We start from the raw sequence: 13,607 nt of genomic DNA on the forward strand, positions 1-13,607 counted from the left end.
CAACTCATAGATTAAGGACCGAGAAATGCATTGCGCCTTGACCTAAAGTGGGTTCCACAAATGGTACCAGCATCATTTTATCTTTTTTAAACAATATAGATGCAAAGGAAGACTGGACTGTTGTGCCTCCTATGTAGAAGGAGTGATTTCAGCAGACATATCTTTCTCAGCCTGCATGATTTCCCTTCTTAAATTTCCTCTTCTGTATGACAGTTGAAGTTGCAGGAGCCCATCTCTTCATTGTAACTTGTTATCCTAGAAAGAAATAGAGGAAGGTGAACATTTGCAATAAATAAAGTAAAGAAATTAAATTGGGTCCCATGTTGCATCTGATAAGGTTGAAAGCATGTAAAGTGGTGGATTTCACAAGCCTTCCTTTTGAGTTACAAAAGAGCCAATAGAGGGTAATGTCAAGCTATGTAGTACAAGGTGACCAATTTCACTTTTAGACTAGGTTAACATCATCAGCTGTGTTCTGCTAAGGTGAAACTTCAGTAAGAAAAATAGAAACTACAAACAACAGTAGTGAATTGAATGTTGCCTATCTTTCATTTCACCACTAGATGCCAGTATGACAGCTTTTAGATATCTCTTATTTTTCTAGCCAGGTGGTTAGGCTAGGAACTGTGAAAAAGCCAGGTACAGTATTCTCAAAAGGTCATTCAACTACCTTAATGCATTTGCCCAGAAATGTATCTGGACATTAAATGTCTTCAAATGGGGTCTACAGCAGGCCTTCCTAATCTGTGGCTCTCTAGATGTTCCTGGACTAGAATTCTCATCATCCTTGAGTCTTGGCCATGCTGCCTGAGGCTGATAGCAGTTAAAAGTCCATATTGGAGTGCCACAGATTAGCTATCTGTGATCTACAGCAAAAAAAAGACCCTAACAGGTTGCACTAGGTTTGAAACTGTCCTTGCAAGATCAGAGGGATAGAAATGCTTTGTCTTTAAATGTTAAACCCTTGTTTTTTTCTAATAACCAGTTACATTCATCTACCGCTTCTTAATCTAAGTGTTAAACAGTTAAAATGTGATATTGGATACAGACATGTATTGCAAGTTAAACATGAAAATCTTAGCAGCATGTTGATAGTTTGTATCAGAATTTAACTTGCAGCTTAATGTATTTGAGCATGCAGATGGTTATCACAACCCTTACGTTTTCCTGTTCTTATATTTTGAGGATATACGTCCTTAATACAGTTTAGTATGATGGGCAATATTCGCAAAATTTAACATATCCCTGGTACATTGAGAATTCTGGAACTTCATGGGGATCCCAGAGTTGATCGAGGGACAAGATTTTAATTAATGGTGGCCAAATTCCTAAATATACGCTGCATAATTTTCTGCAACATCTAGTGTTCGGTTAACCTTAAAACTGCAATGAAGAGAATGATGATTGATAGCACTGTCTCCATTCATCAGAGCCAACAAAATACTTGTTATTGTGCACCAAAAATGATAATTAACAAGTCATAAAATGGGGGGTGGATTTATACATTAAAGGCAATAAGCACAAAACACAATATAACAATCTTTATTTTCAAATCACAGCAAACTTTTGAATCAGGTTATAATTTCCAGTACATGTAACAGGAACATAAGCTGGAATGAAAAAGGCTTGCTCAAGAACAAACAATGACTCCGAACTCAGGTGTTCAAAGCAAATCCATCTGATTTATCAGTAGTGTCAATTGGACTCTCTAGTATGTGCATGACAGTTGTGCAATTGAGTAACAGCAATCTTGATGGCAAAAGAGATATTACTACCTGATGAAATAAGTTCATTTAATTAGTAACACCAAAATTTGATTTGAGTGCTAAATTCTCTGCAGAAAATGTATGAATGAAGATTACTGTAATCTCTGAAAATATGTTTTGGGACAATCTTACACAAATGTAACCCATGCTTTGTTAAAACTGCCAGGTTTTTTCTTCTAACCCTATGCACTTCAGGGAATTAAAACAGGAAGTGGTCAGTTGCCATAACTAATTCATATTTTTAAATATGGATCTTCCAAAATACCGATGGATCATCATCTTGTTTGGCTTGTAAAGCTGTTTTTGTACTGCTATATTAGGAAATAATTTTATATTCTCAGAGGTGGAATGAAGAGAATATTAAAAGATGGCCTTTCCTTTTAGCAATGAGTAGCACCTTTTTGTTAGCTTGTGAGTTGCCTTACAGAACTACCCCTTTCCTTCACAGGCCTGTGAAACTTTGTGTCACATTTTATTTAAATCAAATTGTTCAAAGTTTACACTTCTGTATTTTCCCACAGTGGATAAAATGTAAAAGTATTTTCCTACCTACATGCTCAAGTGTGAATCCTGCCAGAGATTTTTTTTTTTTTTTAATGAGAGAGAACCTTGAATTATGCTGGAAATAGAAACCAAAGCTAAGCATCCTTTGGGAAACGCCTAGTTGCCCCAGAATAACCTAACTATGTGTGTACATAATGTGATTCTCATGAAGGAGCACTAGGAAGGAAACACTGTTCAATTACTTCTGTATGGCCTAGTGTTGTTTCACTGCAATAAAACATTTATGAGTGTGCTGCAGGGCAGCAAACAAACTTAAAGCCAGCTCAGTTCATTGATGAATTGGCTTTCCATTTTCTTCTTTTTATTGCTAGCTTCCTTCTCACCTTTATGGTCTTCTTCCTCTGGTGTCTATAATCGCTGTCCTTGTTTTGTGTTTTTCTCAGTTCCCCCCCAAAAGTAACTGAATACAGTACTACAAAAGTCAAAGAAAAATATGCTCATTTGCACAGCTGTAAAAATAAACCTCCTGATTACAGCATGTGTTTTTCTAGGTGTAGAGTTACTTGAACTGGATAGCCAAAATATTTCTTGGCTTGCTTTGTCCAGGATTGTTAGGAGGGTTTTTGATTTTTGCTACTTGCATGGACTAGTGCATTGCACACTTTGGGAGCTTGCAGCTTAAAAATAAGTCAGAAAATTCTTGGACTAACAATTTCTATCCCTTCATTGGATGTCAGACAAGTGGTGGCATCTGCAAAGCCAGAAAAGGAAAGCCTTGCCTTATACAGACAGCTCTGTGCAATGACACAATGGCTCCGATATAAAGTGTTGCTTGACCTGAGCTTGGAAGGCAAAGGAACAAAGAAACAAGAAGTGACAGTTTTTGAGAACCGAAGAAGCACTGAAGTCCCCTTATGATGGATAAATTTAAGGCTGCTCTGTTGCTGGCAGGGGTAGGAGACGCTCTGGGCTATCGAAATTTCACGCGGGAAAATAATGCATTAGGTGCAAAGATTCAAGGGGAACTGAAAGAAATTGGAGGACTCGAGAACCTGGTCCTGTCATCTGACAAATGGCCAATCAGTGATAATACTCTTATGCACATGGCTACAGCTGAGGCTCTCGTCACAGGTAGGAAAAACTTCAGGTTGTATGCAAGCTGGGAGGGGAAGGCTAAACCTGGAGAACAGCATTTAATTATTGTGTTCTGTTACCTAAGCAGCGAGTTTGTGCAGAAATTCATGCTACCTTCAGTTATCAATGCATATGATGTCTTGGTTTTGCCATTTAACTAGCATGGTTGCTGAAAATGTAAATGGTACAAGGAGTTTTCCCTTCAAATACCACCTCAAGTGTGAGCTTGCTAGGTGGCCAACTATTTCTCATCTTTCTATTTCAATATGGAGAAGAGAATACTGGTCTACCTTATTACTGAGAATAATTGAGTCTCAATGTTCTCACACTATATATATATGAACGAGAGAATGAATATGATTTCCATTCACAGTAAGAAAGTTACATATTCTCTTCGTTGGTTGCATAAAATTTATTTTGAAAGGTATAAACTAAGAGAACACATTTTTCTTTCACTGGATGCATTGATATAAACTTGCCTTGAATGAAACATGGATGGGGAAAAGAAAACCTTAAGCCATTTTCCTTTATCAGAGTTGCCTATTCCTGACTGGTATATAGACAGCTGCCCATCATAGTAAGTATCAACTCCCTTTGCATAAAAAGCATCCAATATTGTCAAGTTATTGAATGCAACGGTATCTTACAACCCAATTTATGTGTTGTTTTTGTGATACTTCCAAGATAACTGCTGAACAAAACATCTGTATCTTCACTGAAGACAAATGCTCTCCAAATGTGTTGCACTTCTCAGCGTGTTTTCTAGAATCGGGAAAGTCAATGAAATTTCTCTGACATTCCACTCTTATCTGACTGCTGCTGAGATGCTCTAAATTTAGCTACCAGAGGCCTGTTGAAGAGAATCTCGGATATTTCGTGTCTAGCTACTGGTTAGCCAATGATGTGAGCAGGAGCTAATACCCTAAAGATAATGGCAAGATGTCAACCTATCATGGAAAAGGATGACTAACATACTTCTGAATATAGTCAGTGATTAAATGCATGTCACATGTTTCCTGCTTCTTGACCTCTGTATGAGCATAAATGTTATCTGCAAGGCTTATCAAGCTGCTTTGCAACCATTTTTAGCTGTACAAAAGCAAGCTACATACATATCCCTCTGCCTATAGCGTATACAGCAGGGGAGCTGCTGTTTCAAAATCTCGTTTTTGAACTTCTGTCCGAATTCCATCAATTGCAATTGCAAGCACCAGTTGTTATAATACATGTGTGTTTTAGACATAGGAACATGATAAAATCAGTTTTTAGCCATTTAAGACAATACATGCTTTCCCGTTTTGAAAAGCAAAATGCACCTTAACTTGCTCATCATGGGTTGAGATAGTACAAGCCCCCTTTTACACGTGTTCGATATGTGCATGACTGTCTGGAAGTGACCCAAAAACATTACAAAAAGGGGTGGGGCGGGGGCAGAACAGGGTTTTTGCAGGCTTTTCCAATGGTGTTTCAAATATACACAATTTAACGTAAACACCTACCCCCCATAGCTGTCAACTTTTCCCTTTTCTTGCGAGGAATCCTATTCGGAATAAGGGAATTTCCCTTAAAGAAAGGAAAACGTTGACAGCTATGCCCCCCCCCCATAAATGGGGGTTGCCTGTATCACCATTTGTGTCTCTTAGACTGAGCACTGAATGAAAGATAATTTGAAATCTAATAAAGGCATCTGGTTTTGTCTTAAGTGTAAGGTATCTATCTAAACCCTTTCTTCCTTTGTCCTCTTGTAATATCTAAGTTGATTTACCATAACTTATCTTTTAGGGTTGTTGAAACCAGAACATAAAAATCTCAGGCTGGACTATAGAGTGGCTGTTTCTGCAGCTTCACAGTCCTAATGTTTTCTAGAGCAGGAAACAGCACTTTTCAGTTGCCTCCCTCCTTAAAGCAGCTATACAATATTATTTCCTTCCATATCCTTACCATTTTCCAAATGTGAAAAATCAATAGTGTCTAAACCATAAAGTTGAATATATAGCTGCCATTGATCAAGGTCATCTCTTGGCCAAGATAGTATTATGGCTTTGTGGTGGGGGTAAGGTAAAAAAAGGGACGCGGGTGACGCTGTGGGTTAAACCACAGAGCCTAGGACTTGCCGATCAAAAGGTCGGCGGTTCGAATCCCCGTGACGGGGTGAGCTCCCATTGCTCAGTCCCTGCTCCTGCCAACCTAGCAGTTTGAAAGCACGTTAAAGTGCAAGTAGATAAATAGGTACCGTGCTCTGGCAGGAAGGTAAACGACATTTCTGAGCGCTGCTCTTGTTTGCCAGAAGCGGCTTAGTCATGCTGGCCACATGACCTGGAAGCTGTACGCCAGCTCCCTCGGCCAATAAAGCGAGATGAGCGCCGCAACCCCAGAGTCAGTCACGACTGGACCTAATGGTCAGGGGTCCCTTTACCTTTAAGGTAAAAAAGTAAGCTGTATGCAAAGACCCTCCTAACCCCTGGATCACGCAAGTTTTTAATATAAGCCAAGCTAGCTTCCTGGTGAGGTGATTGCCTGGGTGATGGGCCATTAAAGGAAACAAAGGAAAGAGGTGTATGTGAGATGGGAAATGGATGGTTAGTTAGAAGGAAAAGCAGAGTTGAGATGTGACTTAGAAGGAAAACAGCAAGCTGGGGAGAGAGTCAGATCAATGTTTAGTTTCTGTTTGAATTCAAGGCTGCAGCTATGGGAGAAACAAAACCCTCTAGGGTTGCTAATGCTGCAAACCCATCCATTGTAGGCTCAGGTTATATGCACATATAAATAAACTGTATAAAGGAACCACAGTCTGCACTGTGCCTCATTCCAAAAGGAAACAAACTCTGGGTTATCTCCTGGAGACCCTAGAATCTCGCATCACTGAGAGATCGTGGTGGCGTGCAACAATATGTAGACATGTGATCATCTGTTTCTCCTACATCAAGGCATATGGACCACTGGCATTCATGGCAGAGTGGCTGGGACCTATGATGCTATCAGAGCCATTGACCAGGTGGTGTGCATCAGGTGTATCTGTATTCATACTGCAGGATTCAGTGTGACCTACTGTAAATCAACAGCTGCAGTGGGCAGAAGGGCTGTATTGAGATGGGCTGCCTTGAAATTACAAATATAACAAGTTGCAGGAGGCCAAACAGGTCTGCATATTCCCCCATCATCTGTCTGAATCTCCAAGTGCCCTTTTGCAGCTGCTCATGCAAGCTCAAAAACTGGTGGCTGCCTCCTTATACAGTGGTGCCTCGCAAGACGAAAAGAATCCGTTCCGCGAGTCTCTTCGTCTTGCGGGTTTTTTCGTCTTGCGAAGCAAGCCCATTAGCGATTTAGCAGATTAGCGCTACAGTATTAGCGGCTTAGCGGGCTTGGCAGATCAGCTGATAAACGGCTTAAAGATCAGATGTTAAGCGGCTTAAAGATCAGCTGATAAGCGGCTTAACGATCAGCTGATAAGCGGCTTAGCCATCAGCTGTTAAGCGGCTTAGCCATCAGCTGATAAGCGGTTTAGCGGCTTGGGAAAAAGGGGGGGAAAGGAAAAAAACCCTGCAGGAACTCGCAAGACATTTTCGTCTTGCGAAGCAAGCACATAGGAAATTCGTTTTGCGAAGCACCTCCAAAACGGAAAACCCTTTCGTCTAGCGGGTTTTCCGTCTTGCGAGGCATTCGTCTTGCGGGGCACCACTGTATTGGCAGTAGGTACACACACATGGTTGAAGCTGATAGCCATGCTCTGGGAACCTCCTGGAAGCTACCTCCAGCATTTCTGTATTTAGGCACATATATTGAGTTAACAGAAAAACAGAACTGGAAACTGTTAAGTCTGTGTACCCCTTCTTATTTTGGCTGTGTTTATACTACTGTTTGCTATGCACTTGGGACGCGGGTGGCGCTGTGGGTTAAACCACAGAGCCTAGGGCTTGCCGATCTGAAGGTCGGCGGTTCGAGGGTGAGCTCCCTTTGCTCGGTCCCTGCTCCTGCCAACCTAGCAGTTCGAAAGCAGGAAGTGCAAATAGATAAATAGGTACCGCTCCGGTGGGAACGTAGACGGTGTTTCCGCGCGCTGCTCTGGTTCGCCAGAAGCGGCTTAGTTATGCTGGCCACATGACCTGGAAGTTGTACGCCGGCTCCCTTGGCCAATAAAGCGAGATGAGCGCCGCAACCCCAGAGTCGTCCGTTACTGGACCTAATGGTCAGGGGTCCCTTTACCTTTACTATGTACTCAGTGCATTTCCAGTGCTGGGCTTTTAACCTGTGGTCACATGATGTTATCCAAAATGTGCCCTATACTAAAAGTGAAAATCTGGACACAAAAGCTTTTTCCCCCCTCTTTTTTTTCAGAATCTAAAAAAAAACAAGACATTTCAAGTGACTGCCGAAAATTCTGCCCAGGCACCATTTTTGATGGGAAAATCCCGGCTATGTCTGGCAAATTTTAGAGCGCAGTAAAGTTGTTTCTCCCCCCTTCCCAGCCAGAATGTTTCACAGCACTTTGCCCCCAAGCTAGTCCCATCAGCCGGGCTCCATTGGATTTATTTCTGTTTGTGTACACATTCAGGAGTGTTGACCAGGTTGAGGATGTTTTTACCCTCTGCAAAGATGTTCACATCTTGACTAGAGATGAATTAGGAATGGCTCAACACACTTTTATTCATTGTTTTCTATAAATATCTCTCAGTTCTGTTGGAACGTTTAAAAATGGCTTTGCAGGGCGATTCCAGACTGGTGCTATTTTGGAGTGGGTTTTAAGCACATATGGACTAATTCAGGTTGTACCTTTATAGCTGATGAAGAGGTCTTGTGCAACAAACCCACTTCTTTAATAAGGAAAGTGATAGGGAAATGCTTTGGAACACACAGGACAGCACTTGCTTGGTGAAAGGTCATTTAACAGCCCTAGAAACACATGAAAGCTAATTAAATAACCAATGTCATCGTTATCTAGACTCCCTGGAAATTCACCAGGATGAATATATTAAACTGCATCCCTGTTTTGGCCAGTCCATTTTCTACAAATTTTTTTTGGATACAGCGATCCCAAAAGTACCCCTGTTCATATACAGAGTTTTTTCCACCATGGTATCCAGTTTACGGAGTAAGAACCCCAAAGAGTTACAGTTGTCCCCTCATTGCCTTGCAATAAAAGCTTCAGTGGTAATCCGTTCTGGAAGTCCGTTCCAAAACCAAAGCGTTTCAAAACCAAGGCGTGCTTTCCCACAGAAAATAATGCAAAATGGATTAATCCGTACCAGACTTTTAAAAACAACCCCTAAAACAGCAATTTAACATGAATTTTACTATCTAACAAGACCATTGATCCATAAAATGAAAGCAATAAATAATGTACTGCAGTCACACAATCAATCAGTAGCTGAACTGGGTTCCACACTGTCACAAAAACAAAACAAAAAAGAGCTGCAAAAACAAAACCGCAAAATAAATAGCAAAAACAGACAGACCTCAGCATAACACTCAAAACGGAAGTGTGGCACTCAAAACGGAAGCGTAACACTCAAAACAGAGCATGTTCGGCTTCCGGAAAAAAGTTTGCAAACCAGAACACTTAGTTCCGGGTTTGCAGTGTTTGGGTTCCAAGTTGTTTGAGTGCCAAGGTGTTTGAGAACCAAGGTACCACTGTTTTAAAGGTTAATTTTCCTCTGATTATAATTTTTGCTCTTCTGCTTTTGTTAAATTTTATGGTATTGCGTTTGATGGTATTATGTTAGCTACCCCTGCTTTATGTTGTTGTGTAAGCCACACAGAGTGGGCATTTTGCCTAGAAAGGTGGGATGTAAATGTATATGCCCCAGCTCCAGCTTTTCTCTCACCTGACACCTCTAAGTAAACATGCATAGAATTGCACTATACATTATTTAACCTCCTAATTGTGTTTATGATGGGCAGCCTGCCCCCCAGCTGGAACTCACCACAACTCAGTTCCGGCACTTCTCAGGTGCCAATGCCATTATAAGAGAACAAGGGAGGTGTTCGTGGTGAGTTCCAGCACCTCGTTTTTCTAGAAAAAGAGCACTGATAACAGAGTAGTTTAAGGGTGTTAAGGTGTCACTGATCCATCTTTAGCAACCTTGAGAAATGAAAAAGCAGCAGCAGGAGTGATTTCCTTTTCTCCTTTTGAACATTCCCTGCTGCTTCATCTGACTATATAACACTTTTCTTCCCTTGAACAGATTACTGGTGTTTAGAAGACCTATATCGGGAACTTGTAAAACGTTATGTGGATGCTATTGACAAACTTCCTGGGAGACGGTCAGATCCTGCTACTATCGAAGGCTGCTCCCAACTGAAGCCAGACAACTATCTCCTGGCTTGGCACACACCATTTAATGAGAAAGGTAAGGTGGTGGTTTTTCTGAGTTGAAACTTATCCTACATCATTGTACTTTAAAGTAACCTACAGTGGATTGGTAAGGAATAATAAAGTCAGGGCCAGCTCAAGACATTTTGCTGCCTGAGGCAAAGGACAAGGTGGCACCCCCCCCAACCAAATGCATACACAGAAGCCGATCTGACTGGTAGAATCATAGAATTGTAGAGTTGGAAGGGACCCCAAGGGTCATCTAGTCCAACCCCCTGCAATGCTGGAATCCCAGATAAAGCATCTATGACAGATGGCCATCCAACCTCTACTTAAAAATCCTACTCCAGTACAGTGGTACCTCGGGTTAAGTAGTTAATTCGTTCCGGAGGTCTGTTCTTAACCTGAAGCACCACTTTAGCTAATGGGGCCTCCCTCTGCTGCCGCGCCGCCGGAGCACAATTTGTGTTCTCATCCTGAAGCAAAGTTTTTAACCCGAGGTAATATTTCTGGGTTAGCGGAGTCTGTAACCTGAAGCGTATGTAACCTGAAACATATGTAACCCGAGGTACCACTGTACTACACTTGAGGGCAGCAGGCTAGGAGTGCCACTGAATTCAGTGGGTTTACTTCTAAGTGTAGGATTGCACTGTTAGGCTGCGAGTTCATGGACACTAACCTGATAGGAAGCCCCATTGCACAAAGGAGGGCTTACTTCTGAGTAAACATGAATGTGATTGCATTATTTTTGCAATCTGAAGAGTTTCCCATTTTGCTGCTATCTCAGCACTAACTGATTTAAATCAGTGTTCATTACGTTGTTGTTTTTTTACATAGCCCCAAGGAAGTACTGTTGGTTCTGGAGGCAACCACAGCTTCTTACATAGAAAGCTGCCTTATACTTAAGTTACATTATAGGTCCATCTGGCTCAGTGTTATCTACAGTTGATGAACAGTGACTCTCTTGGATTTAAGACAGGATTGTCTCCCATCCCTTCCTGCAGATGCTGGGGACTGAACCTGGAACCTTCTGCATTGCAAAACAGATATTCTACGATCCTCCCCCTACATTCTCATTTAATCTACTTCTGACTATAATGCCTCACTCAGTAATGAAGTATATAATTATTTTGATTCTTTATATGCTTTATAAGTTGCCTATAGTTACACGTGTTGATGCGTAAGGGCAGGTTTCTTCCTTGTATGGGCACTATGACCATGTGGGGAAAGACTGTACTCATTGTATAGTTTTTCAGCAATTCCATATTTGCCTGGGATGCGAAAGGCAAGCCGTCAGGAATTCCTTTTGTAGGGCACTGCGTCCTTTTGTAAGTTATCTCTGTCCAGTTTAAATGTCTATTTAAAGAGTCTTTGTGCTTGGCACGATGCCTTCTGGTCCAGATTTTTTTGTTCTGGAATTTGTGTTTCTTTTCAGGAATACAATCTGTCGTGGATCCTTTTAGGGGCCTGCACTAACCTGGACATTTTGTCCATGTAAAGCAAGTGTAAGCAAACTTTTTCAGCAGGGGGCTGGTCCACTGTCCCTCAGACCTTGTGAGGGGCCAGACTATATTGGGGGGGGGGGGGAATGAACGAATTCCTATGCCCCACAAATAACCCAGAGATGCATTTTAAATAAAAGGACACATTCTACTCATGTAAAAACATGCTGGATTCCTGGACCATCTGCAGGCCGGATTGAGAAGGTGATTGGGCCACATCCGGCCCCCCGGCCTTAGTCTGCCTGCCCATGATGTAAAGTAATCTATTTAAACCAAATTGCCTGGGGAGCAAAACAAGGCATATGTGATGCCTCTCAGAGTATGGGCCGAGACACAACTTCACTGTGGTAGTTATTGTATTATTTAGGCTTCAAATGCAAGTACTGTTTTTGGGGGTACAGGGTGTGGGTGGGTGTGGGGGATTCCCTGGTCCTGAACGGGGTAACTGTGCCCCTGAAGGACCAGGTGCGCAGCCTGGGAGTCATTTTGGACTCACAGCTGTCCATGGAGGCGCAGGTTAATTCTGTGTCCAGGGCAGCTGTCTACCAGCTCCACCTGGTACGCAGGCTAAGACCCTACCGCCCGCGGACTGTCTCGCCAGAGTGGTGCATGCTCTAGTTATCTCCCGCTTGGACTACTGCAATGCACTCTACGTGGGGATACCTTTGAAGGTGACACGGAAACTGCAATTAATCCAGAATGCGGCAGCTAGACTGGTGACTGGGAGTGGCCACCGGGACCACATAACACCGGTCCTGAGAGATCTGCATTGGCTCCCAGTATGTTTCCGAGCAAAATTCAAAGTGTTGGTGCTGACCTTTAAAGCCCTAAACGGCCTCGGTCCTGTATACCTGAAGGACCGTCTCCACCCCCATCATTCAGCCTGGACACTGAGATCCAGCACCGAGGGCCTTCTGGCGGTTCCCTCATTGAGAGAAGTGAGGTTTCAGGGAACCAGACAGAGGGCCTTCTCGGTAGTGGTGCCCACCCTGTGGAACACCCTCCCTTCAGATGTGAAGGAAATAAGCAGCTATCCTATCTTTAAAAGACATCTTAAGGCAGCCATGTTCAGGGAAGTTTTTAATATTTAACACTGTACTGTTTTTAACACTTGATTGGGAGCCGCCCAGAGTGGCTGGGGAGACTCAGCCAGATGGGCGGGGTATAAATAATAAATTATTATTATTATTATTATTATTATTATTATTATTATTATTTGCATTCTGCAGAGAGATCACTTTCCAGTCTTTAGTACTAACCATTTAGAAGAGGCATTGTACGTCTTCTTCACTGGCTGCACATGGCCTCACAAGGAAAGTGCAGATTCCAGGGCCAGCACTGTGTTGATGTGACACTATATCACTGGAATATAGAACCACTCAACACCAGCATCATATATTGATGCAACTTCATGGCATAAACATTGTAATGCAATACGATGATTATTTTTGTCTCTCTGCAATCAACCTCGTTTGACAGTGCTGCTGCCTCTCTCCCCACTATGTCCTTCTCATGGCAATTGCTGGAAGAGAAAAGAAAAATACCTGGCAGTTTTAGCTCACTTTCCCCCCTCTGGCCCCGTTCCATGAATGAATAGCAGTTTGGTAGTGAAGCAGTTACAAGCACACTGCTCTCATTCATGCATATATCAAATAGAAACTTCAGAAAGTGTTTTGAGGAGGTATGTGTATCTCTCAAAGCAAAATCACAATAGCTATTTGAGATTCCACGTAGGATCTATATAAGGTGAGTACAACTATAAACCCAATTAAGCCAGACTTTAGGAATGGTGCTGCAAAGGTGGCTGTCTTCTGGAACTGCTTTCTTAAATGATGTATATGAAGTCATGTGAAGTGAGAAATGGCTATATTCATAGCCACTAGAATGCTAGCAGACATTTGGTTGGTAATTTCTACTTCTATAAAGCATGGACTATGGGAGACTTGGGTTTAGAGGTTTTGTCCCTTAAAAAGTCAGCCTCTGCCCCCCACTCTCTTTCCAGCTTCATGTCATACTACTACATATATAAATGGGTGGGGGCAACCAATTCAACAGCCAGACACCTTTTGTGTAGCCCCAGGCTTAAAACAAAACAAGCTAAAATATAGAAAAGACTATTGTTAAAATGTAATTAAAGGTTACATTGGCTAGGGGATATTATAACAACAACAACAACAACTTTTTTACCTAGTCCCTGCCTATCCCTTGTGAGGTGACAACAGACTATGAGGCTCTAACAGCTTAATCTTATTCATAGCTTAACATGCACCAAGCCATTCAGTCGGGTGTGAAGCATTAAACTAATAAGCAAATACCAGGACTAAGTTCCACTACTAGGATTGAAGCACGTTCCTGTGCCTGACAAGCTGGACACAGCACAGTTGGCATCCC

The 13,607-nt window shown here is 42.1% G+C and overlaps 1 protein-coding gene and 1 long non-coding RNA gene across 6 annotated transcripts in view; one reads left to right on the top strand and one right to left on the bottom strand.

Moving 5' to 3' along the window:
- Nucleotides 1-43: 43 nt before the first annotated feature.
- On the bottom strand, nt 44-13,597 carry LOC308475992. The gene is made up of 3 exons (XR_013985619.1): nt 13,532-13,597; nt 8,175-8,294; nt 44-255 (listed from the first exon to the last, which is right to left on the bottom strand). It is a non-coding gene; the product is annotated as an uncharacterized lncRNA (long non-coding RNA).
- The window catches only part of ADPRHL1 (ADP-ribosylhydrolase like 1), a 37,721-nt gene continuing 27,013 nt past the window's right edge, over nt 2,900-13,607 (top strand). For 3 of the 5 annotated variants that reach the window (XM_081002880.1, XM_081002882.1, XM_081002881.1), the window contains exons 1-2: nt 2,900-3,401; nt 9,587-9,751. In XM_081002880.1, coding sequence (XP_080859006.1) covers nt 3,185-3,401; nt 9,587-9,751 — 382 coding nt within the window. In that variant the 5' untranslated portion in view covers nt 2,900-3,184. The remainder of the gene's footprint in view (nt 3,402-9,586; nt 9,752-13,607) is intronic. The other 2 variants (XM_081002884.1, XM_081002885.1) reach the window with 2 other exon arrangements.

Source organism: Podarcis pityusensis (assembly GCF_964106645.2).
Source record: "Podarcis pityusensis genome assembly, chromosome: 4".
Taxonomy (NCBI): domain Eukaryota; kingdom Metazoa; phylum Chordata; class Lepidosauria; order Squamata; family Lacertidae; genus Podarcis; species Podarcis pityusensis.